The sequence below is a fragment of the Pogoniulus pusillus genome, chromosome 5 (assembly GCF_015220805.1).
Source record: "Pogoniulus pusillus isolate bPogPus1 chromosome 5, bPogPus1.pri, whole genome shotgun sequence".
Taxonomy (NCBI): Eukaryota; Metazoa; Chordata; class Aves; order Piciformes; family Lybiidae; genus Pogoniulus; species Pogoniulus pusillus.
Window position 1 is genome coordinate 22179762 of NC_087268.1, and position 23869 is coordinate 22203630.

A 23869-nucleotide genomic window follows, 5' to 3' on the forward strand; every position below is an offset into this window, starting at 1 on the left:
AATGGCTGGACAGCAGCCCTGAGGAAAAGGACCTGGGGGTCTTGGTTGATGAAAAGCTCAACATGAGCCAGCAGTGTGCACATGCAGCCCAGACAGCAACCATGTCCTGGGCTGCATCAAGAGAAGTGTGGCCAGCAGGGCAAGGGAGGGGATTCTCCCCCTTTACTCTGCTCTTGTCAGACCCCATCTGGACTACTGGAGTACTGTGTACAGTTCTGGAGCCCCAACACAAGAAGGACATCGAACTGTTGGAGAGAGTCCAGAGGAGGGCCACAAAGATGATCAGAGGGCTGAAGCACCTCTCCTGTGAGGACAGGCTACAAGATTTGGGGCTCTTCAGCCTGGAGAAGAGAAGGCTTCAAGGATACCTTGTAGTAGCCTTCCAGTATTTGAAGGGGGTCTACAGGAAGACTGGAAGGGGACTATGTACAAGATCTTGTAATGACAGGACGAGGGGTAATGGGTTTAAACTGGCAGAGGGGAGATTTAAACTAGATGTTAGGAAGAAGTTCCTCACAGTGAGGATGGTGAGACACTGGAACAGGTTGCCCAGGGAGGCTGTGGCTGCTCCCTCCCTGAAGGTGTTCAAGGCTAGGTTGGATGAGGCCTAGAGTGAGCTGTTGTAGTGGGGAGTGTCTCTGTCTATGGCAGGAGGTTGGAACTGGATGATCTTTGAGGTCACTTCAACCTAAACCATTGTATGATTCTATGAAATATCAAACTCTGGGGTACACCACTAGTGTCCAGCCTCCAACCAGACTGTGTGCCACTGATCACTAGCCTGTGAGCCCAGTTGTTCAATTAGTTTTCAGTTCACCTCACTGTCACCTAACTTACACTTCATCAGTTTGTATGACAATAGCCTCTATTTGGCACTACTTCTCAACTAGGTTAATCACTACGTTACATTTCCATGTTATTTGTGACAAAGAAGAGATAGAGCAAACAACTCACTTGAAAACAACAAACTACTTTGCTCTTACCATAGTACTGCTTCAACAGAAATTAGTTCAATCATCAAGCATTTTTCAACCACCTAGTAACTGAAGTTAACATAAAAATTATTGCTTCAGACATTTTTTATATTAATATTTTCTTAATACTAGTCATAACAATCAAACAAATTGACATATACTGTCCTTAAAAATACTTCCATTCTGTAGAAATCATTTTAGAAGGTTTTTTTTAGATTCAGTTTCTTTAAAAGCAAAGAATTTCAGAATCTACTGATTTAGAATTAAAGGGGGGGAAAAAAGACACTAAATATGTTACACAGGGACTCTGGCTTCCTTCCATCAATAAAATGTTTCACTACAGCAGCATGTCAAAATACTGCCCCAAAATCAAAGTTAATTTGTTTTTATAGCATGAAGAATACAGCTTCTAAGGCAACTGCAGCACATTCCATTTTACCCACCAGGACAGATTAAAAGGTTACAGAGCTGTAACACATACAGGCTGATGATAACAATAATCACATTTTCATACCTTCCAGTGTGCTTATCCTGCAAGTGCTATTGAGGGCTAATTTAGTTGGGGGAAAAAAGTGCCAGATTACTAATTCATACAGCCAGTCACATAGTGGATCATTTCTGTCAAAAAATTAGCCAAAGTGCTACTACACTTCTAAAATGAAGAAAAACATGTTGGCAAATTCATTCTCTGTGGGAATTTCTACAGCATCTGGTCTTTGAGAGATACTCAACTAAATAAGGCTGATGGTTGCTGCTTGACAAATCAATTCAGAGGTGGCAGACACAGAAAAAATGTGCAGAAGCAATTGCGAGAGAACCACAAAAATTTTGATATTGCCATAATTAGCCAAGAAGCAGTCAGAGAAACAGTATTGTAAAACTGCATTTTTCATAATAAAACTTAACAATCCTCAAGAAACTAGATATCCACTATTGCATTCAAAATTACCTAAAATCAGAAATTTCTTTTTTCACATAATACAGTTAGGAAAACTCACAGTAAAACAAAAAATAAAATACCCAAATACAGATATCCTCTAAAAATACCATTAAATTAGCTGATCAGTAACAGACCATAGTATTTTTTAAAGGACCTATCAATAAAATACCAAAGGAAATGTTGGCCAGTAGCAATTATAACCTTTATAAAGTCACTACCAAAACGTCTCCTAAGAGAAATTCAGATTCAGGAAGACTACAGTTACATAACCCAAATAAAACTCTGAAAATAGAAGCGACTTGAAAAATCCTGCTGCTGCTAAAATGAGCCACTACAACACCAAATTTCTCAATTATGAAAAAAAACCCAACACTATTTTTCTAAATTAAGGAAATAGGATACAGCTTCTGATAAGCAAGCAGGAGCTCTGTCGAGGCTGGCTTTTAAGGTAGAGCCTATTGTTTATATACAAAAGGCGTGAAAATTCAAAGCTGTGCCTACCTCATCAAAGGTCTCTGTCATTTTTTGCATGACATCCTTCTTGTGCAAACTTTGAAACATCTCTGCTGTTACCATGCCTAGAAAAGCAGTGTTTAAACAAGAAGAATTACCAACAACCATATTGTATTCATCACATCCAAATTGCAGTAAGGACTTCAAGTGAAATTTAGAAACACCAAAGCATAAGACAAAGGCATATTTATCAAAGACCTGGGGAAAAAATGAAGGGTAAAAGGTGCATTCTAGCTGTTTAAATACACTCCAAACTTACCAACTAACAGAATAGAACAGACTTCCTAAAACACCTACTTGCCATCCTGAAGTATTTTGCTAGCAGATTGTCCCCCAGAAGCCACTGTGTCTCAATCTTTGTCATGAAATGGCTTCACAATTCTCTGGTAAGAGTAACCAAAAGAAGGCAAGAGCCTCTAAAGCCACCCAAGCAGGGAGCTTACTTTACTAGTTGTTTTCTAACAAATATACTAGCAAAACAAAAGATACTAGGAAATTACAAAACAAGTGGCAACTGAAACAACGGATTTTAACGAGAACAGTCATCAAAACTATTTTCCCTTCCCTATTTGGGGATTCTGCAAAGCAATGTGACATGCCACTTGAGGAACCTGACCTTGGAATCCACGCTCAAACACAACTCAGAGCTGGTACACTGCAAAGAGCCAAAGAATTTAACCAGCAACATTCTTTACTGTTAGTGCTGCTCATCTGGACTTCGTCTGAACAAAAGAGTACAGATTATAAGTACATGATTTACTGAAGAGAAAAATTCCATTTTAGAAAGCACAATTCAGACTACTTTCACACATGGACAATGGAAACAGCTACTAAGAGGGCAAATTACCTTGACAGCCTGAGCACTGAATGAAGAAGTTGATTAGATCTAGAAGTGCCACATTCCTGTCTTGTTTATAAGCTTCAACCCAGTCATCTACTACACACTAAAACAGATTGAAAAAGTGCATTAGTGGAGAGCTGAACACAGCAATGCTGCACTCCTCACACTGAGGTGACCCGTAAAAAAAAATACATACAAAGTAATGCTGTTCCATCTCCATTATATTATAAAAATAAGAATAAACTCCACACCATTTTGTACATGCAAAAGACTCCTTCCAGGGTAAAATGAAATATTAAACTACTCATTTACAAATTCTGTTCTAAGCAATGTTGCCATTCACAGATGCTTTACTCCCTGTTAACAGGAAAAATGACAACAAACAAAACTTCATCCTCCTCCTGATTTCTTGCCAGCACTGAGGTAATAGTTCCACTTAGGAAAAAAAAGCAAAACCCACCCATATTTAAACTCTGAAGTATCTAATAATTAATATTAAATTAATATTATCAGTTGTCCCTGGTAGTTCTCATCTTCTCTAGCATCAAGTTTGGGCAGAAAGATGAAAGAGTTCACATACTACACTTAAGCTAATAAAAACAACTCCAAACTTCATTTCTAGGGCAGTACAGCCTGTAGGTTGTATGTGATACAGGCCTGCTGGGACAAGGCAGCCAGGCTTCAACCCACCTGTAGTGCCACATGTCTAATGAATTCCAGCAGCAGCGGTCTGGGCTCAAGCTGCTGCCTTTCCAAGCCTTTCATATCGTGCTTTGCACAGCAGAAGATGAGCCCTTCAGGGAGTTCTGCTGAAGCTAACACAGCTGTAGCATGGCAAAAGTTCATCCACATAAACATCTTGGAAAAACTAAGGTCTCAAACCCCACATAAAAAAAGTTTGGGTACAGATTCTAATCCTTCATACACATAGAGAAGCATAGTATCATATACACATGCTCACACTGAAGAAAGCTGTTAACTACATAGAGGCACAGGGAGCCTGACTATTACGCAAACTGCTGTCAAACTACATTGAAGTGTAAGTAAAATACCAAAAGGCAAACTCCCAGGGGAAAAAAAATAGAACTATTTGATTTTCAGAATCTTGAACAATTAAAATTTTCTACTGATGAAACTTTTTCTGGGTTTTTATAAAATAATTCTCTTTTCATATGCTCAGATATAGGTTTAGGCATATATTTCCTTCCTCCTTTATTTAAATATCTGACAGATACATTTTCACTAATTTTTCAAGAGCCATGCTTAAAAAAGTTTCCCAATCAAGTATTTTTTCTCCCCACCTGTGCCAAAAGGGAACAAAATTCCAGTGCTCCAGAGTAAAGTAACCAAAATAACTACAGTTTCTCCACCTTCTCCTCCCTCAGCTCTCAGAATTCAGAGCTAGAAATACCTGCATGGCCTGCTTCCCCATGCTAACCACTTCAAACAATGTAACTGCCTCGACCACTTCTCCATTCTGCAGCCGGCTCACTCTTCTGCTACTGGAAGAACTTCTTGTGTTTTCATGCTGTTCTCTGACCTTCCGTTTATCTCTCTGAAATAAGCCAAACAAAGAAGGTATGTGAGAAAACACAACATGTAACAGACATTCACAAATAAACAAACTATCTCCTAACAACAAGTTAATTTTACTATCACTGTAATGACTTCCCAGAGTGCTAACTTTTCAACTTCAAGGACACTGATAAAAGCCTTATCAAACATGACTGTGTTAGAAAGGAATGAAATGATCTACTAGTTTGATTTTTTTTCTTAACGAGTTGTAACCACAGTAAAGTGTAAAGAAGCTTCTGAACAACTGTGTAATAACCAAGAGACATTTTTGTTCGGCAACTCTAATTTCTGAAGAATAGACACGACGCACAGAAGCTCTTCTACATCTTTTCACTCACAGGGTAAACACACAAACCTGCAAATTAACAGCTGCATACAATCCACAGATATGGAAAAACACACTGAAGTTAAACGACTGCTCAAAGGCCAGCATTGAGGCTGTGATGCCAACACAATTTGGGGGTCAAGCTGTGACTAGATTTTTAGATACATCATGTTGTGACTGCCTTATGCAATACTCAATTTTGTAACAATTGAAGGAGACAGAAAACAAATTCTATTTAAGAAAAAAAGCAGGGGAGAAGAAACACCACTTACCGGTGTTCTCAGGTTGCCATTTCTCACACAGCTGCCATTCCGCACAGCAGACTCAGGCAGAATCTCATCGTGGACAGCATTCTCTCTGAAGGATAACAAACGAGTTGAAGGGGTTAGCAGCAAGAACTCAGAACTGTACAGGTACTCTGTACAAGTAATCGAAGACAATAAGAGCATATATATGTATTTTAACATCTTTAATTAATCATTCAGAAGCTACATCATTTTGTTACTGAAAACCAAACATCTAACTTTAAAAGTACAACAGAAATCTGGGGCCTTTTTCAAATTGTTTGCTTTCCTGTTTAAAAAAAAAAATATATATATATATATATATATATATATATATAATTAGAAAATTAGCCAAACTATCAAAGATATCAGGAAAGAAGAAAGTAACTAAAGAAACGAAAAGCTGATGTTGACTTATGTCAGCCTCTGTTGATTTAAGAACTTTACCCCATGAATCAACAGTACAAGTATGCATTCACTTAATGGGTGTTCTACACAAAACAAAGTAGCAACATTTAATGAGGCTACAATTTAACACGAGAGGAAGAAACAGCTTTACTTTGTCTATAAAACAAGCTGAAGGAAAATGGCACATAAAAAGAAATCCTTTGCAGGTCATTGCTTATTTGATAGAGGAGTAACTATACAAATAAAGGTGCACCTTCGGGAAAGTCTGAAGCCATACATTTATCTGCAATGAAATCATGCCACTTTTCATGATTCCCAGTGCAAACAATATGCTTTGCCAGAGGTCATGTCTGAGCAGACGAGCTGGATCCCACTTGTGCAGCAGGTCCAGTACTGGAAGCTGGCTGCTCTAGCCTCCTTTTAAACTACGGTGGCCAGGACACGAAGTCAGTTGACTTGTACTATAAGAAGGCATAAAAAGAAAGTAAATATGAGAGTATACAGTTACTGTCATTTTCATGAGACTACTTCAACAAGTGCACCAACACAACTGACCACTTTACTAATCAAAAACCAGTGTACTACACTGCCAGATATAGTCAGCTCTCCAACATCCAGTGCTGGAGAATCCAGACGGAGAATAAACTGTACTATGGATGCAGAGCCAGATCAATCTCAGCTGGGTTTATCAGTGACAGATAGGCACTACTGTTGCTCTTCCCAAGACATTGAGTCAGACATATTGCTCTGCAAAGCAAATCTTGAGGCCAAATACCATCAACTGCAAGACCACAGTCTTGATGTTATTTCATTAGTAAGAGCAAAAGTTTTTATTTAGACACATCAGTTTACTTTTGTTATCTGCTGGGACATTTCACCATAAACAATGTAGAATTAGGCTTCCAAAGATTATTCTAGAAGTTTTACATAAAATACATACAATTCTATAAAAACTAAACAAATTTCTAAAAACAATTTCATAACTATTTAACTTCCCTACAGAGTAAAGTTAAATCCAATGAATGTCTTGTCATAGCAAAATCCAAAATGTACCAGGGTTTGACAGGTGGAAGCCAAGAAAACAATTTAGGATTAACCCATCCTTACATCAGTTGTCTGGACTTCTGCATGCTACAGAAAAGTGAGATGAACTACAGTTCACAGTCAAACCAACTAGAAGCAAGAGTTTGCAGAGGTTTTCAAAAGTTCTTTTTGATTTGTAGTTGCAAGCCACAGAGAGTATCTGAAGCACACCAGAGACTCCCAGTTGAGAAAAACAAGTAGTAAGACAAGCAACATGTACTGCTTTTCTGATGCCAGTTAGCTCTTCTCCATTTCTTCTACAGACCACAAATAAAGAATCCAAACATGTTTGTCAAGGAGCTACTTATACTATGTGATTAATCATTTCACTCCTGATTTCAAAGAAGAATGAACATTATGGGGCTGGACTAGCAAGTTCTTACTTGCAGTTTCATTAGAACTAAAACTCAGATGCCAACCAACGTTGTGGAAACATGTGTTGCATGTTCCTGCCTTATGCCTCAACATAATGCTCGCAACACTCAATTTTCCTGAACTCTTTACATGTATCACTCAGCAACATAGCCCATGCCATAATGATAATGAATACATTTGGTTTGGTTACAGCAACTATAACTGAATCCAAGCTTAAGTAAAACATTTAAATCAGAACCGCTGCAGGACAATTCAGTCAAGTACTTGTCTAATCATGTACCGACATTTCTGTCCAGAATATACTTCTTTGAAGCTTTAGCTCACACATCTCTTTCCCACAAACATCTTGAAAGACAGCACTACAGATGGTACCTACAGTCCCTGGACTATTTACTTTCTCGGTTTATGCCAGGCAAAATGTACCTGTAGTAAGAGAGGCTTAACAAAGTGAATGCCTGGTATATGGAACAGCATGCTTACTAAAGCTCAGCAAAACCTCCAAGAACGAAGCCACTGATCTACAGCTTCCTCAGGTTAGGCTAACAATGCCAAGTGAAACAGTATCTCTCTGATGAAAACAATTACAGTAACTTTCATAAGTACACTAAACATTGTCTTAACAAACGTAACCAAGCACTAAACACTAATATTGAAAAGCCATTTAGTTTCTGGATTGCTTTGATTATTAGCACACCACAGCACACAGCAACACCATGGAAAGCATGTGTTGTTGCAGACAACCTATACAAAGGCAGAGGGTTTGTTTTTTCTTAATCCAGATACTCGTGCTTTGGTTTGGAGGTTTATTTGTTTTGTTTCAGTTTAGGGTTTCTTTATGTTTTGTTTCACCACTCCCCCCTCCAGTAAGGTTATTCATAAGGCAGGTACTTAAAGCATTTTTAGGAATTAGGAACTGAACCCCACAAACTCATTTAGAAATTAAATTACATATTTTCATGGAGTTTTATTTGCACAGCTAAGCTTCTGTTGAAGAAACTGTAAAAATAATTAGACATCCTCTTATATTCTTTGGCAACATTGTACCTAGCCGAGGATGATGCTCGCTCGGAGATGACCCTCTTTCACAGAGTGATTTGCCATTGGAATGGGCTGCCCGGGGAGGTGGTGGAGTCATCATCCCTGTAGTGTTTAAAAGGAGGCTGGATGGGGCACTTAGTGCCATGGTTTAGTTAATTAGAAGAGTTAGGTGGTAGGTTGGACTCGATGATCTCAGAGGTCTTTTCCAACCTGGTTAATTCTGTGATATGTGATCACTTCTTCATAGATCCCTATACAACAATTTCATTTAACATCTTTTCACCTATATAAGTGCAACAATAGGTTTGAAAAATATTAAACTAGTTTTCTCAGAATTGTCTTTGCTCCCCTTTGTTAGTCTGCACCATATTGAACATTTTTTTCATACTTACATTTACCGCAATGGCAAGAAACAGTTCTCAGACATTAATTTTTTCCATCAGCAGTCAGCAAGAAAACATAGGCAGAATTCCATCCCTACCTCATCCTACTTTTCACTTTTAGATCCTTTTACATACAGCTCATAGACTAGTTTTTACTTCGCATTTCTGACACAATATGTTCCTTTCACTAGGACTTGAAGTATTACTAATGAGATAAAAAACACTTTGGGTAGGAAGGACACTATTGAGGACTTTAGCCCTCAAACACAACACTATTGTGAAAATTACTGAATTCAATTTTCTTATCTTGATAAATATTTGGAGTAGATTCTCTGACTCACACTTAAAAGGAAAGCTATCTCTACAAAGAGATAATATTCTTTTAGCTGTGCGTGGAAGAATTCTACCTTCGGATTTTTAAAATTACACATTTCAATACAACTGCTTCATCTGTTAGAAGCAATATAAGAAACTCATCCACACAACTGCCAAGTGATTTCCTGACACTTTTGAAACAAAGAGCCTGGCTTCCAATAAACATCCTGGAAAGGACACATTGTAAGCTATATTAATGATCATCACAGACTACAAGGAATGCAAGTCTCATCTTTCATTAGAGTTTAATGAAGCAAAAGACCTGGATCAGGTTTACTCATAAGGTGACAAGATCAGCAAAAGTTGGGCTGGAGTGAGTCCAATGCATACATCATCAGACATCTAAGATTCACTCTTTAAGGCCAGACAAGATATAGACAAATATTTTAACTTTATCATTTATTTATTTATTTCCATATGCTATTTCTACTTCCAACTACTCTTCTGTGACACAATTACATTTGGTTTACAGATCATTTCAACTAATGACCGAAAATACAAGTTATGAAATGGAGAAGACTTGATGTATCCCTGACAAATGATAGCTATAGAGAAGCCATGTCTCTCTCAGTGCCAACAGGGAGACTACAGATTGCTCAGCACTCTTCCCTCTCAGAATCCCCAGTTTCACCACTGAAGTGAACACACATACTGCCTATGAATCTGCCCATCATAGTAGGATGATTTGCACTGCAGTTAATTCTAGAACAGAAAATCTTGGAAGGCCAAGGTCCATGTAAATCAGTCTAAAACACTATACACTAAGACGAAAAACAATACATAAAACTGAATAAAAGGAAGATATCAGTAACCAGATGTAGCGTATAGCAAATTCCTTTTTCCCCTCCCACCCAAAACGACACATCGCAGACTGTCCTGGTATCTGCAGGGTGCAAATCCAAGCGACAGTGCTCCGATTCACCAACATATCTTGCAGGCAACCTGTGCCAGATCTTACTTTTGGCTGGGAAGGTTACTGGCTGTGTTGGGCTCAGCTATCATTTCCGCTACATTATCTCAGCAGCACAGACAGCAAGCCAACACGACCAGCACCGCTCCGGAGGAACCTTCACAAAGATCGGTAGAGTTAGAACCTTAACACAGCTTTGGCTCTGGCGGGTGAAACAGCAACCACAGAACTGTCAAGAAAAGAAAACAGGGAGTTAATTCTAGGCAGCTCCCTCAATACTAAGTCAGAAAGTTCACTGCAAACCCAAGTCGCAGCATGGCACGCAACTGCAATAATCCCATTCATAGATAGAAGAATTCGGAAGTGGAACTGCCGCACAGGGCAGAAGCCCTGACAAGGCGGCGCGCACAAAGCCGCTGGCCATCAGACAGCCGCCCGGGGTCGTACGGCCCATTTACCCTCCTTTCGCTCGGACAGACATCCACACCGCTGGCGGCAACGCTTCCCGTGTGCCCCGCACGGGCGGGCCGCCGCAGGGGCATCGCCGCCACCGCCGCGGTCGCCGCCGCTGCTGTTGCTGTTGCTGCGAGGCCAGTGTGGCCCAGGACAGGCGGGACTCTCACCATCCCTATCTCCCCGTACAAACACGCAAACAGACGCAGAGCTGCGGGCTGGCCGCGGTCGCGTCAGGATAAGCAGCAAGGCGCGGCCCAGGGGGCGGCGGGACGAGAGATGCGCGGCCGTGCGCGGCCGCTGCTCAGGACCCACCACTCACCTGCCCGGGGCAGCGCTCCCCAGCGCCGAGCGCGCGCCGACACCGCCCTCTCCGGCTGCCCCCTCCCTCCCGGGCGCTCGAGCTCCGGCTGCGGCAGCCCAGGAGCCAGCTCCGGCCCAGTGTCAATCACGGCTGGCCCTGGGTGCCATTCGGCCTATCAGCGGCGGGGCTCGTTGTCACATGACCCACCACAGCAGGCTGGCGGAGCGTAGGTGCTGCGGGGCTTCCGTAGACGGCTAGGGCGGAACAACGCGCCCCGTAACGATCCCTCCCGAGGCTGCCCTGCCCGGGAGGAGGGGGAGCGGGCGGCGGCGGCGGGGCGCTGTGCTGTGAACTGCCGTGCGATGGGGCCCGGCCGCCTTCCACTGTCGCTTCTGCTGCGGTGCCAGCGGGCGGCGGCAGCTCTCGGTGCGGCCCGGCCCGCCCGCGCACTCAGCGCAGCTGTTCGCCTGCGAGCTCCCCAGCGGCCGCCAAACAAGGGACAACCACTGCGGGCGGGCGGTAGAGGGGAATGGAAGAGGATGGCGGGCGCCGGCGGGGATAAAGAAGAAGAAGAAGAGGAGGAGGAGGAGGAGAAGGAAAATGAGGATGATGAAGCGGAGCTAGAGGAGCTTTTGGGCCCCTCTGCGGTGGCCCTGGGCCCGGGTGCTCAGCGCGTGGTCATCGTGCACCCGGATGTCAAGTGGGGCCCGAAGAAATCGCCGCTGACGAGCGGTGCGTGGCTGTACCAAGGCGGGTGCAGGTGCGGGCTGCGCCGGCTGCAGGACCGGTTATGCCCTCGCCAATCCTTCCAGCCAGACGTGCACTTTCCCGGTCTCCTCTTGGAGATCGCTGTGGTCACGTCTAGGGAATTTGTTACGGTAGTGTGAAGTAGACCTGTTATTTCAGTGGTAAGAGTGGAACGTTGTCCTGGTCAACTAACAAAATGCAAACTCGAAGAAAAGCCGTAGCTCACAATTTTCTTTGGTAACTTTTTAAAAGACGACGCACTTGGCAGAGCGTTGGCAGAATTGTGCTTTGACTTTTACATCACGCCGACATTGAGTCTTGGAGAGCAAAACAACTTGTTGCCTGGCGTGTTGAGGTTGCTTGAAGGAAACAACCGAGTTTCCTCTTTAATAGGATAATATTAATAGCCTTCACTTGTCAGCCGTGCTGGCTTTCGAGGCAGGCAGGAGTCCTTTGGCCTTAGGCTTGCCCAGAAGTTTGCTGGAGAGCAGGAGTACTCCTTACAAGAGAGTGATGAGGTGCTTTTATGCAGTTACTTGACAGTGCAGTCACCAAAAATTCCTGTATAAGAACCTTATTTAGTATTGTCGTTTTTAGACTTCTCTCAGAAATCCTTGTAGCTAGCTACTGTATACACGTTAATCATTGCACAGTTAAAATACACGTTGAACTTGATTTGATGCTTCTCCAAACACTTCACTGCATACAAAGTTGTAATTGATCAAACATCTTGTGAGCATCCTTAACAAATTGCCATGTTGCGGAAAAAAATCTGCAACATTTTCAGAGTTTGCATAGGCATTCACATTTGACAACTGAAAAATAAATTAAATGTGAAGGGATCGTTCTGCCCAGACACACAGAAGAATAGCAGTGATCCCTTTCATTTATTTAGGCCCTCCAGATCGAAGAGCCTGAAGTCTGAACAAATGTTTTCGAATGATTGATGAAACACCACAGGTAGAACAGGAGATCTGTGTTTGCAAGGAACGCTAACAATATGAGGAGAAAGTGGATCTTGGCTATCTTTAAAAATGTATTGTCTTTTGGAATAAGGTAAACGATTTAACATATAAATTGCTGTCTAGAGAAACTTGACAAATGTGTTAGGAAAAGAGGAAATGTTTGGCAAATCAGAAGCGGATCTCCTAATGTGCCTGTCTAGTCTTTGTGATTTCACAGGTCTCTTCCAACCTTGATGATACTGTGATACTGTGAAATCAGTACTTTGCCATGTAAATGCTTAAAAAAACCCAAAGAGACTAATGAATGAGAATACACAACTGGAATCTGCTGGTTTTAATAACTCATAATTCAGCCTAAGTACTTCATGAATAAGTAGTGGTGAAGTTAATAGCAAGATAAACTGTATTAGTAGTTCTTTAAATAATGCTGTGAAACACCAAAGAATGAACCACATGCTGCTTATCTGAAGTAACAGAATTTATTTTCTAGCTAGTCATTTCACTTGTTGAGGCAAAAGGCTTGATACTTTTTTGACAATACAGTCAAAAGTTGTTTCTAATCAACAGCCATAGAAATAATTTGTACTGACAGAAACATGATTTCTGTGATAAAATTGCATCAAACTAGAAGTTTAATTACTCTAATTAGAATTAAGACATTTTCCTCATTGTGCTAGAGGTTGAAATATCTACCCTGCTAGAATTTAAATGTATCTTAGTCTTTCCTTGTTCATGCACATGCTGTAGTTATTTGAAATAATGAGGAAAATTATAATGGTATATTACAATCTCTTTTTCTCTTTTTTTTTAAATTCTGTGTTTCTAAAAGCTGAACTACAGATTGCTGAAGCCATTGCTCTTGTGGATACCCTTCAAAACTGGACCGTTTTAGACAAAATAATTATTCCTACAAAAAATCCTGACAAGAAGTTTGTTTTTGGCAAAGGAAACTTTCAGGTTTTGACAGGTAAGAGCTGAGATTTTTCAGCACTGCGTCATTCTAATTGGAAGATTTCTGCAAATGAACTGCTGAAGGATATGTGTGAAAGCAGAAAAGTGGGAGAATGTAGTTTATCCATCATGCAGGTTTGCAAATAAATGTTAGAGGATTTTTTTAAGGTTACAGAAGCAACACATTGGAAATAACTCCTGCTTACTGAAAATGTGAGGCAACTTAATCCCTGTATTTATGTGATTGACAGAATTGAAACTGGGTGTTCTTGACATAGCACTAAATGAGTGCAATTACAACTCCTGTCAGCAAAGAATGCAGTCCCATTTGATATTTTATGAGCATTCTGCTCAGTGCAAAATGTTTTTATAATTCTGTACATTTTTAAAAGACAATTGACATTTAACACTGTATTTTGCAATGGTTATCCGTCTTTTAGAAAAGATTAGAAAATTGCCCCATGTGACAGCTGTCTTCTTGAATGTGGAAAGAATGTCTTCAGTAACAAAGGTAATTACATGTTATATAAAATTATATTCTTTACATCCGTATTGTTTAGAAGCTATTGTTATAAGAAACAGGGTCAGTTGTGACTGAATTTGCAAATGTTAATATATGAAGCCACTTGGACCTGAGTTCTGTTGAAAGGAAGCCTAACTCCTATTGCATTTGTCCAGTTGATATATGTGTTTCCGATGCTTGTTCATGATATTTTTCAGCAGCCTAACAGCCGTTAAATATAGACTCTGCTCCTGAATTTGTCACAGGCCTTGCTTAAAATATTGGGAAAGTTACTCATGGTCTTTTTCACAAAGTGGAGGTGATAACACAGCTTTTGTTATGAAGAATGTGAACATATTGCGTTAGCTGTATGCAGAAGTTTCTGTGTCTATATGGATAGTGTATTTGTTTTCCTGTAGTTCTCTGGATGCTGTATTGTATTTTGAATATGAGATGTATATTCAGAACAAGCTTATACTCAAATGTCTAAAATACTTGAACGTTCATTCCTAATGCTTAAATTAAAACTCTTTTAACTGGCTGGATTATGTTGAGGGGAGGAGGATGCTTCGTTGGAATTTTAACTATGGCAGTAAAAAAAATGGTGCATGAACTATACATGCTCTTTTTTTTAAATGCTTCAACAAACTGAAACAAATTCTTTTAAGGTTTTTTACACACAGAGCGTTGTGTGTTATGAAGCACGTGCAAACTCTGCAAGCAAACCTTAATGTTTGCTGATAGTTTTGAAACTTATCCTGATTATAAAAAGTACAGATAGAGTAAATATCTCTAATGGTTACATTGTGCATTTCATTTTATTGATGAAATAGAAGTTGAAACAGTTTTATTTCATTTTCCTAGTCTTTATTCCTTAATTTATCTTATGAGTTCTTTTAGTAATGGAATTGCTAAAAAAAACAGTATTTCTGTAAGTCTAGATCTTAAGAGCAATTTAAGAGAGTTCATTCAAGAAAGTGAGAACATATAAAAACACAGGCAGTCTGGATTTTAGAGATGGCAGATGGGAGCTACTGCATGCTTTACATTTCTTTTTGTGAATTAGAGGAAAGCTGGTGGATTTTGTTTGGGTCATATTTTTAAGTATTTTGTGAAAAGCTGGTTACTAAATAATAATTTTCCTACCTTCCTCTCTTTCTTTCTTCTTTTTTCCTATGTTGTGCCTATCCTTTCCCATTCCAGCATTTCACAATTATGTTTTTACAAGGACTTAGATTTTTAATTCTGAGATGTGCTATGAGTGCTCTGAATCAGAATCCATTAAGGGTTCTGGCTGAATCTGATGGACCTTGGATATAAATTTCTACTTTCTGAACTCTCTTTATTACCTTTTTTTGTGGTCAACTGAATCTTGTGCTTGTAATCGTTGCTGACATGGCTAAAGAGAGAACTACAAGACGCCTGGGGTGTGAGAGTCTTTGACAGATACACAGTTGTACTTCATATTTTTCGTTGTAATGCCCGGACCAAAGAAGCCAAACTTCAGATAGCGTTGGCCGAAATTCCACTTCTCAGGTACCTCAAGCTGTGCCACTCACATGCTGATGTTTGCATATTTTAACAACTATTTCTTTACAGCAACAAAAACTGTAATATTGTGGTGTAAAGAAAAATTACACCGTTTCAGTGCTTGCATAGTATGCCTCATGATTGATTAGAGCATAGAAATATTTGCTATAACGTCATTTTTTCAAGCTTCTCCAGCACTGACAGCCAAAACGAGAGAAAAGTGCAATAGATAATCCTACAAAAGGCATTTCTCATGAAAAAATCCCCTTACTTTCTCACATAGAAGATGGATTGCAAGAATATATAGGAATTGAATATGTGTATTGAGTATGTGAATATTGATGGATTTAATAAGGAAAGCTATAAACAAGATTAAAGGTTTGTGGCTGAATTTTCCACATTTCTACATTATGTGGTACAGAAATATTTGGATGTGGCAGTTGGTGTGAGTTGCATGGATGTATTAGAGGCATCTTTGCCTCTCTCATAGCCATAATAATTTGCTAAGCTGAGGAATCAGAAAAATCTGTGTTTTTTTTCATCAGGCTTTTCACCATGACTAGGTTTTATTTAGAGTTTTGTCATTTTGTGGTTTTATTTGTAACTTTAGAATATCACATCTACTTCATGTTTCTTAGGCATTTCAGGGTAATTTGATTAAAGAAAATGTTTTCTAATTAACTGCTTCTCCACTGCTAGGTCAAATCTGAAAAATGAGGTGTCTCAGCTAGATCAGCAGAGAGGTGGATCAAGGTACATCATGGGCTCAGGTAAAGTCTAAATATTCTCATAGATTAAAGGATATTTTTCTTCATAGGTTTAAAAAAAAACTTAATTGCATCTTATTTCATGTGGAGTAGGCCACGAGGAAGAACTGTTTGTTTTCTGCATCTAATGAACATACAAAAATTGTTGGAACAATAAAGTTTTGGTCTGTACTGGTTTATACAGTCTGACCATGCACAGACTATTTGCTGCCACAGGAGTTTAAGTGTACATGGTTATTCCAAAGTGCTTAGCATATGTTTTAATAATAACTTATCACTCTAACTCTTAGGCAAGAAGACACAGTTTTAGTTGCTTACTTACCGCTTTATATATGCTAACTCAATTGATTTCCATATGCACATCACCACTTGGTTTACTGTTTCTCCTGTAGACTATTCTGCCAATTATTATTTTCTGATTTTCAGGTGAAACATTCATGGAGACACAGACTCGAATCTTGAAAGAGAAGGAAATTAAAATTAGGAATGCGCTGGAGAAACTAAAAAGAAAAAGGTCTTTACTTAGAACTCAGCGCAAAAAACGCGAGTTTCCAATTATCTCAGTAATGGGCTACACTAATTCTGGTAAGCAAACGCTCATAGGAAATTATAACACAAAAGTGCTTACATTGTCTCATTTTCAGTTAGAAACTCTAACCACAATCTCATTTCACTGTCAACAGGCTTAGTATTTTAATTAGTTTTTAACTTGTGTAATGAATATACGTCAATTAGGATGTAGTTAGGAAAGTAAATTAGTTAGGGTTTGGGTTTTTTTCAGTCTCAAAGACATGTTTTGGAGAAAAGCCTAGCATATATTGTGCCCAAAAGGTTTTTTATATAGTGCTGAATACTCTACTGTTAGTACCCCTTTATATGAATCTCTTATTACTTTATCAGAGTGAGCACTGTGAAGGTTTGAGGCGTAGGAGGAAAATTCAGGACAGTTGGCAGCCGATCAGAGAAACACACTTAAAAAGCACTGCAGCTTTTCATTGACATATGTTGTTCTGAGATGTCTTTGTAAGAGAATCTAAATAAAACTAAGGGGTTTTGTCCATCCCTTTTTTTATTTCTTACACATAAGTGAATTCATATACTTTGGACCAGACTTTTTTTTTCAGGTTATGTTATCTTGTACCATTTCATTTTCTTATTCAACATATATACTGAAGGGCAGCAAAGCTAAAGCACAAATCTTAAGAGAAGCAGCTGAGGGAAGTGGGGTTATTTAGTCTGGAGGAGTCTGAGGGGAGACCTTATTGCTGTCTACTTTTACCTGAAAGGAGGTCTTAGCGAGGTAGGAATCAGTCTCTTCACCCAGGTAAAAGCAACAGGATGAGAGGAAACCAGGCAAGGTTTAGATTGGATATTATGAAAAATTTCTTCACTGAGGGAGTGGATAAGTATTGCAGTAGGCTGCCTAGGAAAGTGGTGGAGTCACTCCAATTGAGGCGTTAACAATTGTGTAGAGGTGGTGCTTAGGGATGTAGCTTAGCAGTGGACCTGGTAGGGTTGGACTTGATGGCTTTGGAGGTCTTTTCCAACCTTAATGATTCTATGATCTTTATAAAAACAAACTTATCTTACACTAGTTCTGTTATGAGTTACATACTGAAAGATTTGGATTACATGGCATATTTTTTTTCTTAAATGCCCTACTTCCATACTTTCAAAGCTGAAGATTCAACAATATACATATATGTATTACAGTTTTGTACACATAATTGAAATACTTCAACTGAGGTGTATACTGAGCACTTCAGTTTAATGGCAATTCTGGGAAATACTGAGTATGGGAGTTTCCCCCCCTCAGTAGATTAACCAGACTAACTCGTCCAGCTGGAAGTTAAGGAATGAAGCTGCATTTTCAGCATGCACAAATATACAAGCATATCTAGACAATATATACAGATATTTACAATTATATGCAAGTTAAAAGTAATACAGAAATTCAAAATCCTTCCCAAACAGCCAGACTGCCCAAGAGGGCTCCTGACCAACCTCACTCCTTTTCCTGCCCCCCCACTCACAATCTCAGAAATAACCAGATAAATCTCCATGTAGCTCACAGGATAAATCTGCAGAGATATGAAGTGAGATGTCAAAAGCCGACAAGGAGGTTAGAGGAAATGGTTAGATCAGGTTACATAGGTTTCATGCAAAAGAGTTAAGGCAAAATGCAACCAGACACGCAGACCAAAGAGGAAGAAGTGAGAAGTGAGAGCTCTATCTTATATTTTGACTATTTATGTTCCTCAGCAGAACAAATGAACGATATAGACATCACTGTTATTTTCTCCTCACAGCCAATGATCTAATTTCTCTCATTAAAATATTCCAGTAGGCTCAAGCCAGCACACTGAGTTAAATGTCTCTAGTATTATGTTCATGATAAAATGCCCAATAAAAGCATCAACCTAATAAGATACACTTCCATTTATTGTTGCATTTAACATGTAAATATTGATTTATTTGACAACAGAAGCACTGAGGAGTGCCTAAGTTTATGCTTCCTAATGCTGTCATGGCAATGACCTTCAGATAGTCTTAGAGGTGAGAGAAATAGCTAAGTCACCTTGCAATTCAGTTCAGTCTTGCGTCATGTGCTTCCAGTCACGGTCATGAATCCACTTCCAAGTTAAAAAAGTTAATAATGTTTGTATTTTCTAATATCATATAGATAACTCATCACAAGCTTGATTTAAAGTAGTGAAATAGATATGAAAACATATGTTACATCATTCAAACTCACTTGAGCTTTACAAATTAAATTTTCATTTGAAACAAGCTGTTAAAATCTTGTCCTTTTTTTTTTCCTTTGTTTAGGAAAAACTACATTGATCAAAGCCTTGACAGGGGAAGCAGGACTTCAACCCAGAGATCAGCTATTTGCCACTCTTGATATTACAGCCCATGCTGGCTATCTGCCTTCACATATGGCAGTTATTTATGTTGACACCATTGGGTTTCTGACTGATCTTCCACACAATCTGGTTGAATCCTTTTCAGCTACATTAGAAGAAGTGGCTTACTCAGTAAGTAGTTGACTATAAAAATTGAGAAATCAAATAAATTTCTTTTTAGATAATCCTCACTCTTTCAAAGAAGGGGAAGTTAATCTGCTCACTGTTCTTAGCAAAGTACCTGGATGACTAATAGTAGTCTCGTAAGATAATGAGGTAAATATCTTAATTTAAGCCAATTTTCTGATACTTGAAATTATGCAGATCATAGAGATACGAAGATATTTCGGAATGGTTTATTCGTGGTTAATTTGGAGGACGTGTGTCCTTCTCCACGGTACCTACCAGATAAGTTACATTTTGCTGATGAAATATCTGAAAACCTAAACAGTGCATCTGAATAAGTTAAGGTGTGCTTTCCTATGAGTTAAAAATGAAATAAAGCCTTTGGAATGATCTGTTTCTAACTTAAGGTTTCCTATAGCAATAAAAGTGGGTGATTGTGATGTGATGCAGGCAGCATGTAATAAACATAAAATGTACTTTTCCAATCATTTTCTCATTACATTCAGTTTTTTATGTTACAGCAAAGTGTAAAGCTGCGTACACACAGACATTTAAACAAAAAGCCTGTGTAGTCAGAGGAAATGAAATTCGGTGGTAGCTAGATGCAGGAATTAGAGGATTAGACTTCACCATGTAGTAATATGACTTTCAAAAGCTGGCTGAAACTGTCCTGTTTGTCTCTTGTTTTGATTTGTTAAATGAAAGGCAAGAAATTTGCTTCTTAACTATTTTCATCATTTCAAAGCAGGATCTTAAGCAAAGATGACAAAATATTTTGAAAGCAAATATTGAATTTGGTTGCCTAGTTTTTAGCTTGGCAAACATGATCATGTATGTACTTGAAACTGATAACTTTTGTATAGAGGTTTCAAAGTGAAGCACCAATAATAGTACCTTGGAAGCTAAGGATAAAGATTATCTTCTGTATTTTGAATGCAAAACTAGAATTACATGTTACATAGGGTTTCCTCCCATTTTTGAAAGAGTGTTTCAGCCATTAGTCTTCTAAAACCTTTTTAGAGTTTACTCTTCTTCAGTATATTTGAAGCCTTATTATTACACCGTCTTGGCTTCAAAATAATTGAATCAGTTATTACTTGAAATCTGAATTCTGTTACAAGCTTGACTGATAGGACTTGTTTCAGGGTAGATGGACACAATTTGTACTCAATGTGTAAGTGAAAGATTAGGATGCTGCAGATTTTCTTCCATCATGGCACAGAAAATGTATAGGTTTAATACTGGTTTAGTAGTTCATTTTAGAGTGTTATGCTGCCAGTGTGTTCTCTGATGGATATGAAAGTGTATCATATGAACTAGCAATGCAAAATTAGTACAAAATCTTTGGTATCTGCTAACTAGTATGTTAAGTAACTTTTGTATATTGATGCTTGCTAGGATCTGATAGTTCATGTGAGGGATATTACTCATCCAGATACCATTCTCCAGAAAGCAACGGTTCTGTCAGTGCTGAAGCGTCTTAACCTTCCAAACCATTTACTGGACTCAATGGTAGAAGTTCATAACAAAGTGGATTTGGTAGAAAGGTAAGCAGGAGATGCTGAGTATACTTAAATAGTTCTTGCATTCATAGAATAATAGTGTTTTGGTTTGGAAAGTGCTTGTAAAGGTCATCTAGTCCAAGAGCCCTGCAGTTTGCTCAGAGCCCCATCCAACCTGAAACCTTCTTTTGTCCAGGCTGACCAACATTCTCAGCTTTTCTTCAGCCCCACTCTTCAAGTCTAGCTTAAAGCTGTCATTGAGCCCCGAAAGCTCTGGAAGCCTTTTAAGTCTACAAAAGAGCTCCCACACTTCTGAATACATATCATAGTGGTTTTCAGTCTTCCACATACGTAACTATAGACTTTAAATCATTATGCTTTATTTAGAAAATAAATCACTTGAGTCACACAAGAAGCATCCTCTGTAGGAAGCTGCCAATATAGAATAACACAAATTGTGCTTGGAATATTTTTCACAACCTAATCTGTATTATTACCTTTCAGGTATAAACCCACTGAGGAAAATGCTTTACCCATTTCTGCTCTACATGGACATGGCTTAGAAGAGCTGAAAGAAGAGATAGAGAAAAAGATTTTGACAACAACAGGGAAGAAGATTGTAACAGTTAATGTCAACCTGGAGGGACCTCAGCTAAGGTAAAGAATTTTTAATTTTAGAGACTTGGAAAAATATGAAACTCTTTGTCTTTCCTGGCTGTCATGGTGGGTGTGGCTGTGAGATGGCATTTTTTAATTAATGTAGTTTATTAATTTTGATATTCAGGAATCTCGCTATCAGGCACAATTTTTAATAATAGGTCCTTTGCAACAGTCATGAAAACGTTACACAAAGGAAAACAGAGTCTAGAACACTTAAGAAACAACTAGCAGTAATATATTCAATAAACTGTTAAAACTGGAAGGTTCTTGCAGTCAATTGTACCAATTGCCCACTAGAGGGACTCGAGAAGATCCTTTCTGCTTACAGCAGAAGGCTTGCATTCACTTAGAGAATTTATAGAGTTTTCCTAAAGAGGCTTTTGAGTATTTCCTCATAAAGTTAGTATCTCCAGACTCCCAGGCTAACTACAGTTCCCAGACAATACCCAAACATTTGCAGCGAGTTCTGTTGATGTCTTGTCAGCCATCAAGGTTTACAGTTCTTCCCAGGCTCTAACAAGAGTGGTAGGAGAGAGGCAAGTGATCTCTGATGTGATCCTAGTTCCTCTTGGACGATCTGTGTCCCTTACAGGGCTCCAAATCTTGGCATAAGACTTGTGGATGTGCAGTCTTGGCATGATGTCACGCTGGCTAAGTAAGCCTATTAGGTGAAGGCATTTAATGCCAGTCCTGGTAAACTGAGACAATGCAGTTTCCGTGTAGACAAACCCAAAGTATCAGAGCTTGTTATTATGTAGCAAAGCTAGCTTATAGCTTAGCAAATCATGGCAGGATGCAACAGCAGTGAGGCAGAGCACTGGCAGAATCACATTAAGGCAGAGCACTGTAAGGCAAAGCACGTTGTGTTTACCTGCTCATCTCTTTTTGTCAATGTAGCCTGAGACTAATGGTTCTTTGGACACAGATCTGCCAATCAGATTATTAGGTAAGGTCAGGGCTTGCTTTCACCTTTTTAGGGCAAAACACAAACAAAATGTATAAACATGTGAGGGTACCCTGTTTGCAAGTTTAGAAGGGACATGGAGGAGACTCAAAGGTGTCAAACTTTTTGTCTTCCTTTACTGCCCTTGCTTCCCCCATCAGCAGAAAGAGAGAGAGCAGAAAACTGGGCAAGCCAGGACATGCCTAGGCCTAATTTGGCTTTCCACGATGATGTCTTAAAATTTCAAAGCATATCATACTGATTTTAATCTGCTTTAATAATTACAAGGATAATTATCAGAGTTTCCTGGCCTGTTAAGAAAAAAATATCCCCACTGGAGGCTGCTTCTGAAAGTGTCCTTCAGAGTTCTGTGTCTTAGTACAATAAAATATACTTCCTGAAAGACCATGCCACTTGTCTTGGAGCCAGATTTCTGTATAAAAACACAAATCTGAAATATTTATGAGAACCTTATTTCCAAACAGCAAGCACCAAATGAAAAGCTAACTGAAGCATTTAATCTTTTAAAGAGTTAAACTGCCTAGTTTGGAGTGTGACTTAAAACAAAGATCACCTTTTATGCAGTGAGTCGTACCTTTGAGATGCTAATATATTTTTACTTTTACAGTTGGCTCTATAAAGAAGCAACAGTTCAAGAAGTTGAAGTCATGGCTGAACATGGCACTGCCAGGGTAAAGGTGATAATTGGCAATTCTGCTTTTGGCAAATACAAAAACCTCTTTCCCAACAGTAAGATTTGTATGTCATGATACTGCATCCTTTTCTAGGAAAAGAAAGTGATCTCCTTAAGAGGATCAAATCAAGATGATGACCTGTTAGTCTGAGTGTTGAAGAGTGTTTTCTTTGCCATCTGATTGGGTTTTTTTAATGCATTTTAGAAATGGACACTGTTTCAGAAAACTTTTCTTTAGAAACAGTAAGAGCTGTGAGCTTCATTGTGTCAGCCAGTACAGGGACAGCACTAAATACTTTATGTTAAAACCACTGTTGACAGTAAATTGTGAACCTCCCACAAATCACTGGATGGCATCTGAATTAACTTTCAGAAAAATACCACGTTTCTTATGTAAATAGAGCCTTTTACCTTATTTTTCAGAATAAAATAATATTTATTAAGGTGTCTCAGATTCTCCTTGGAAAATGAAAGTTGATAAAATATTGTGGCATTTTATAGAAAATACAGGTAAGAATGTGTGCAAGCAGAATGCATGAACCTAAGTAAAATAACTACCATCTCTTACTGCAGTGAAGAACAAAGACCAGAGATTTATCTGTTTAAGCCAGAAATAAAGTTAACTGTGAATCCATATTTATCAATACAGGTTTTTTGCCTGCAGTAATTTATCACAATACCTATTACTGTGTTGGTTCTTAGAGAAAACGTTTAAGGTACAGCAAACCATGGACTATCTGTGAAATTATTCCACAAATTTAAAAAAAAACAAACCCAAACCCACAAAAACCTGAT

General features: G+C 38.9%; 2 protein-coding genes across 5 annotated transcripts in view; one reads left to right on the plus strand and one right to left on the minus strand.

Moving 5' to 3' along the window:
• The window catches only part of LOC135175402 (cohesin subunit SA-2-like), a 67872-nt gene extending 56861 nt beyond the window's left edge, over positions 1 to 11011 (minus strand). For 2 of the 3 annotated variants that reach the window (XM_064143482.1, XM_064143481.1), the window contains exons 1-6: positions 10800 to 11011; positions 10073 to 10253; positions 5441 to 5525; positions 4680 to 4823; positions 3275 to 3371; positions 2416 to 2492 (exon numbers count right to left, since the gene is read on the minus strand). In XM_064143482.1, coding sequence (XP_063999552.1) covers positions 2416 to 2492; positions 3275 to 3371; positions 4680 to 4823; positions 5441 to 5525; positions 10073 to 10116 — 447 coding nt within the window. In that variant the 5' untranslated portion in view covers positions 10117 to 10253; positions 10800 to 11011. Of the gene's footprint in view, positions 1 to 2415; positions 2493 to 3274; positions 3372 to 4679; positions 4824 to 5440; positions 5526 to 6113; positions 6322 to 10072; positions 10254 to 10799 lie in introns of all 3 variants that reach the window. The other variant, XM_064143483.1, reaches the window with a different exon arrangement.
• GTPBP6 (GTP binding protein 6 (putative)) lies at positions 10944 to 23716 on the plus strand. Of its 2 annotated transcripts, XM_064143485.1 has the most exons (11): positions 10944 to 11513; positions 13323 to 13460; positions 13885 to 13955; positions 15352 to 15482; positions 16176 to 16246; positions 16670 to 16828; positions 19073 to 19281; positions 20674 to 20822; positions 21282 to 21434; positions 23009 to 23078; positions 23169 to 23716. In XM_064143485.1, the coding sequence occupies exons 1-11, from the start codon at positions 11144 to 11146 to the stop codon at positions 23223 to 23225; spliced, it is 1578 nt and encodes a 525-aa protein (XP_063999555.1). In that variant the 5' UTR covers positions 10944 to 11143; the 3' UTR covers positions 23226 to 23716. The 2 variants fall into 2 exon arrangements, with proteins under 2 accessions (XP_063999555.1, XP_063999554.1); XM_064143484.1 differs by having other exon boundaries at positions 10947 to 11513; positions 23009 to 23716.
• Positions 23717 to 23869: the final 153 nt, after the last annotated feature.

Excerpts from the sequence above, each read along its gene's own strand:
- GTPBP6 (XM_064143484.1), top strand. The coding sequence starts at position 11,144 with ATGGGGCCCGGCCGCCTTCCACTGTCGCTTCTGCTGCGGTGCCAGCGG. Across the intron at positions 13,461-13,884 it reads AAACTTTCAGGTTTTGACAG|AAAAGATTAGAAAATTGCCC; the intron begins GTAAGAGCTGAG and ends TCCGTCTTTTAG. Across the intron at positions 21,435-23,008 it reads CTGGAGGGACCTCAGCTAAG|TTGGCTCTATAAAGAAGCAA; the intron begins GTAAAGAATTTT and ends TTACTTTTACAG.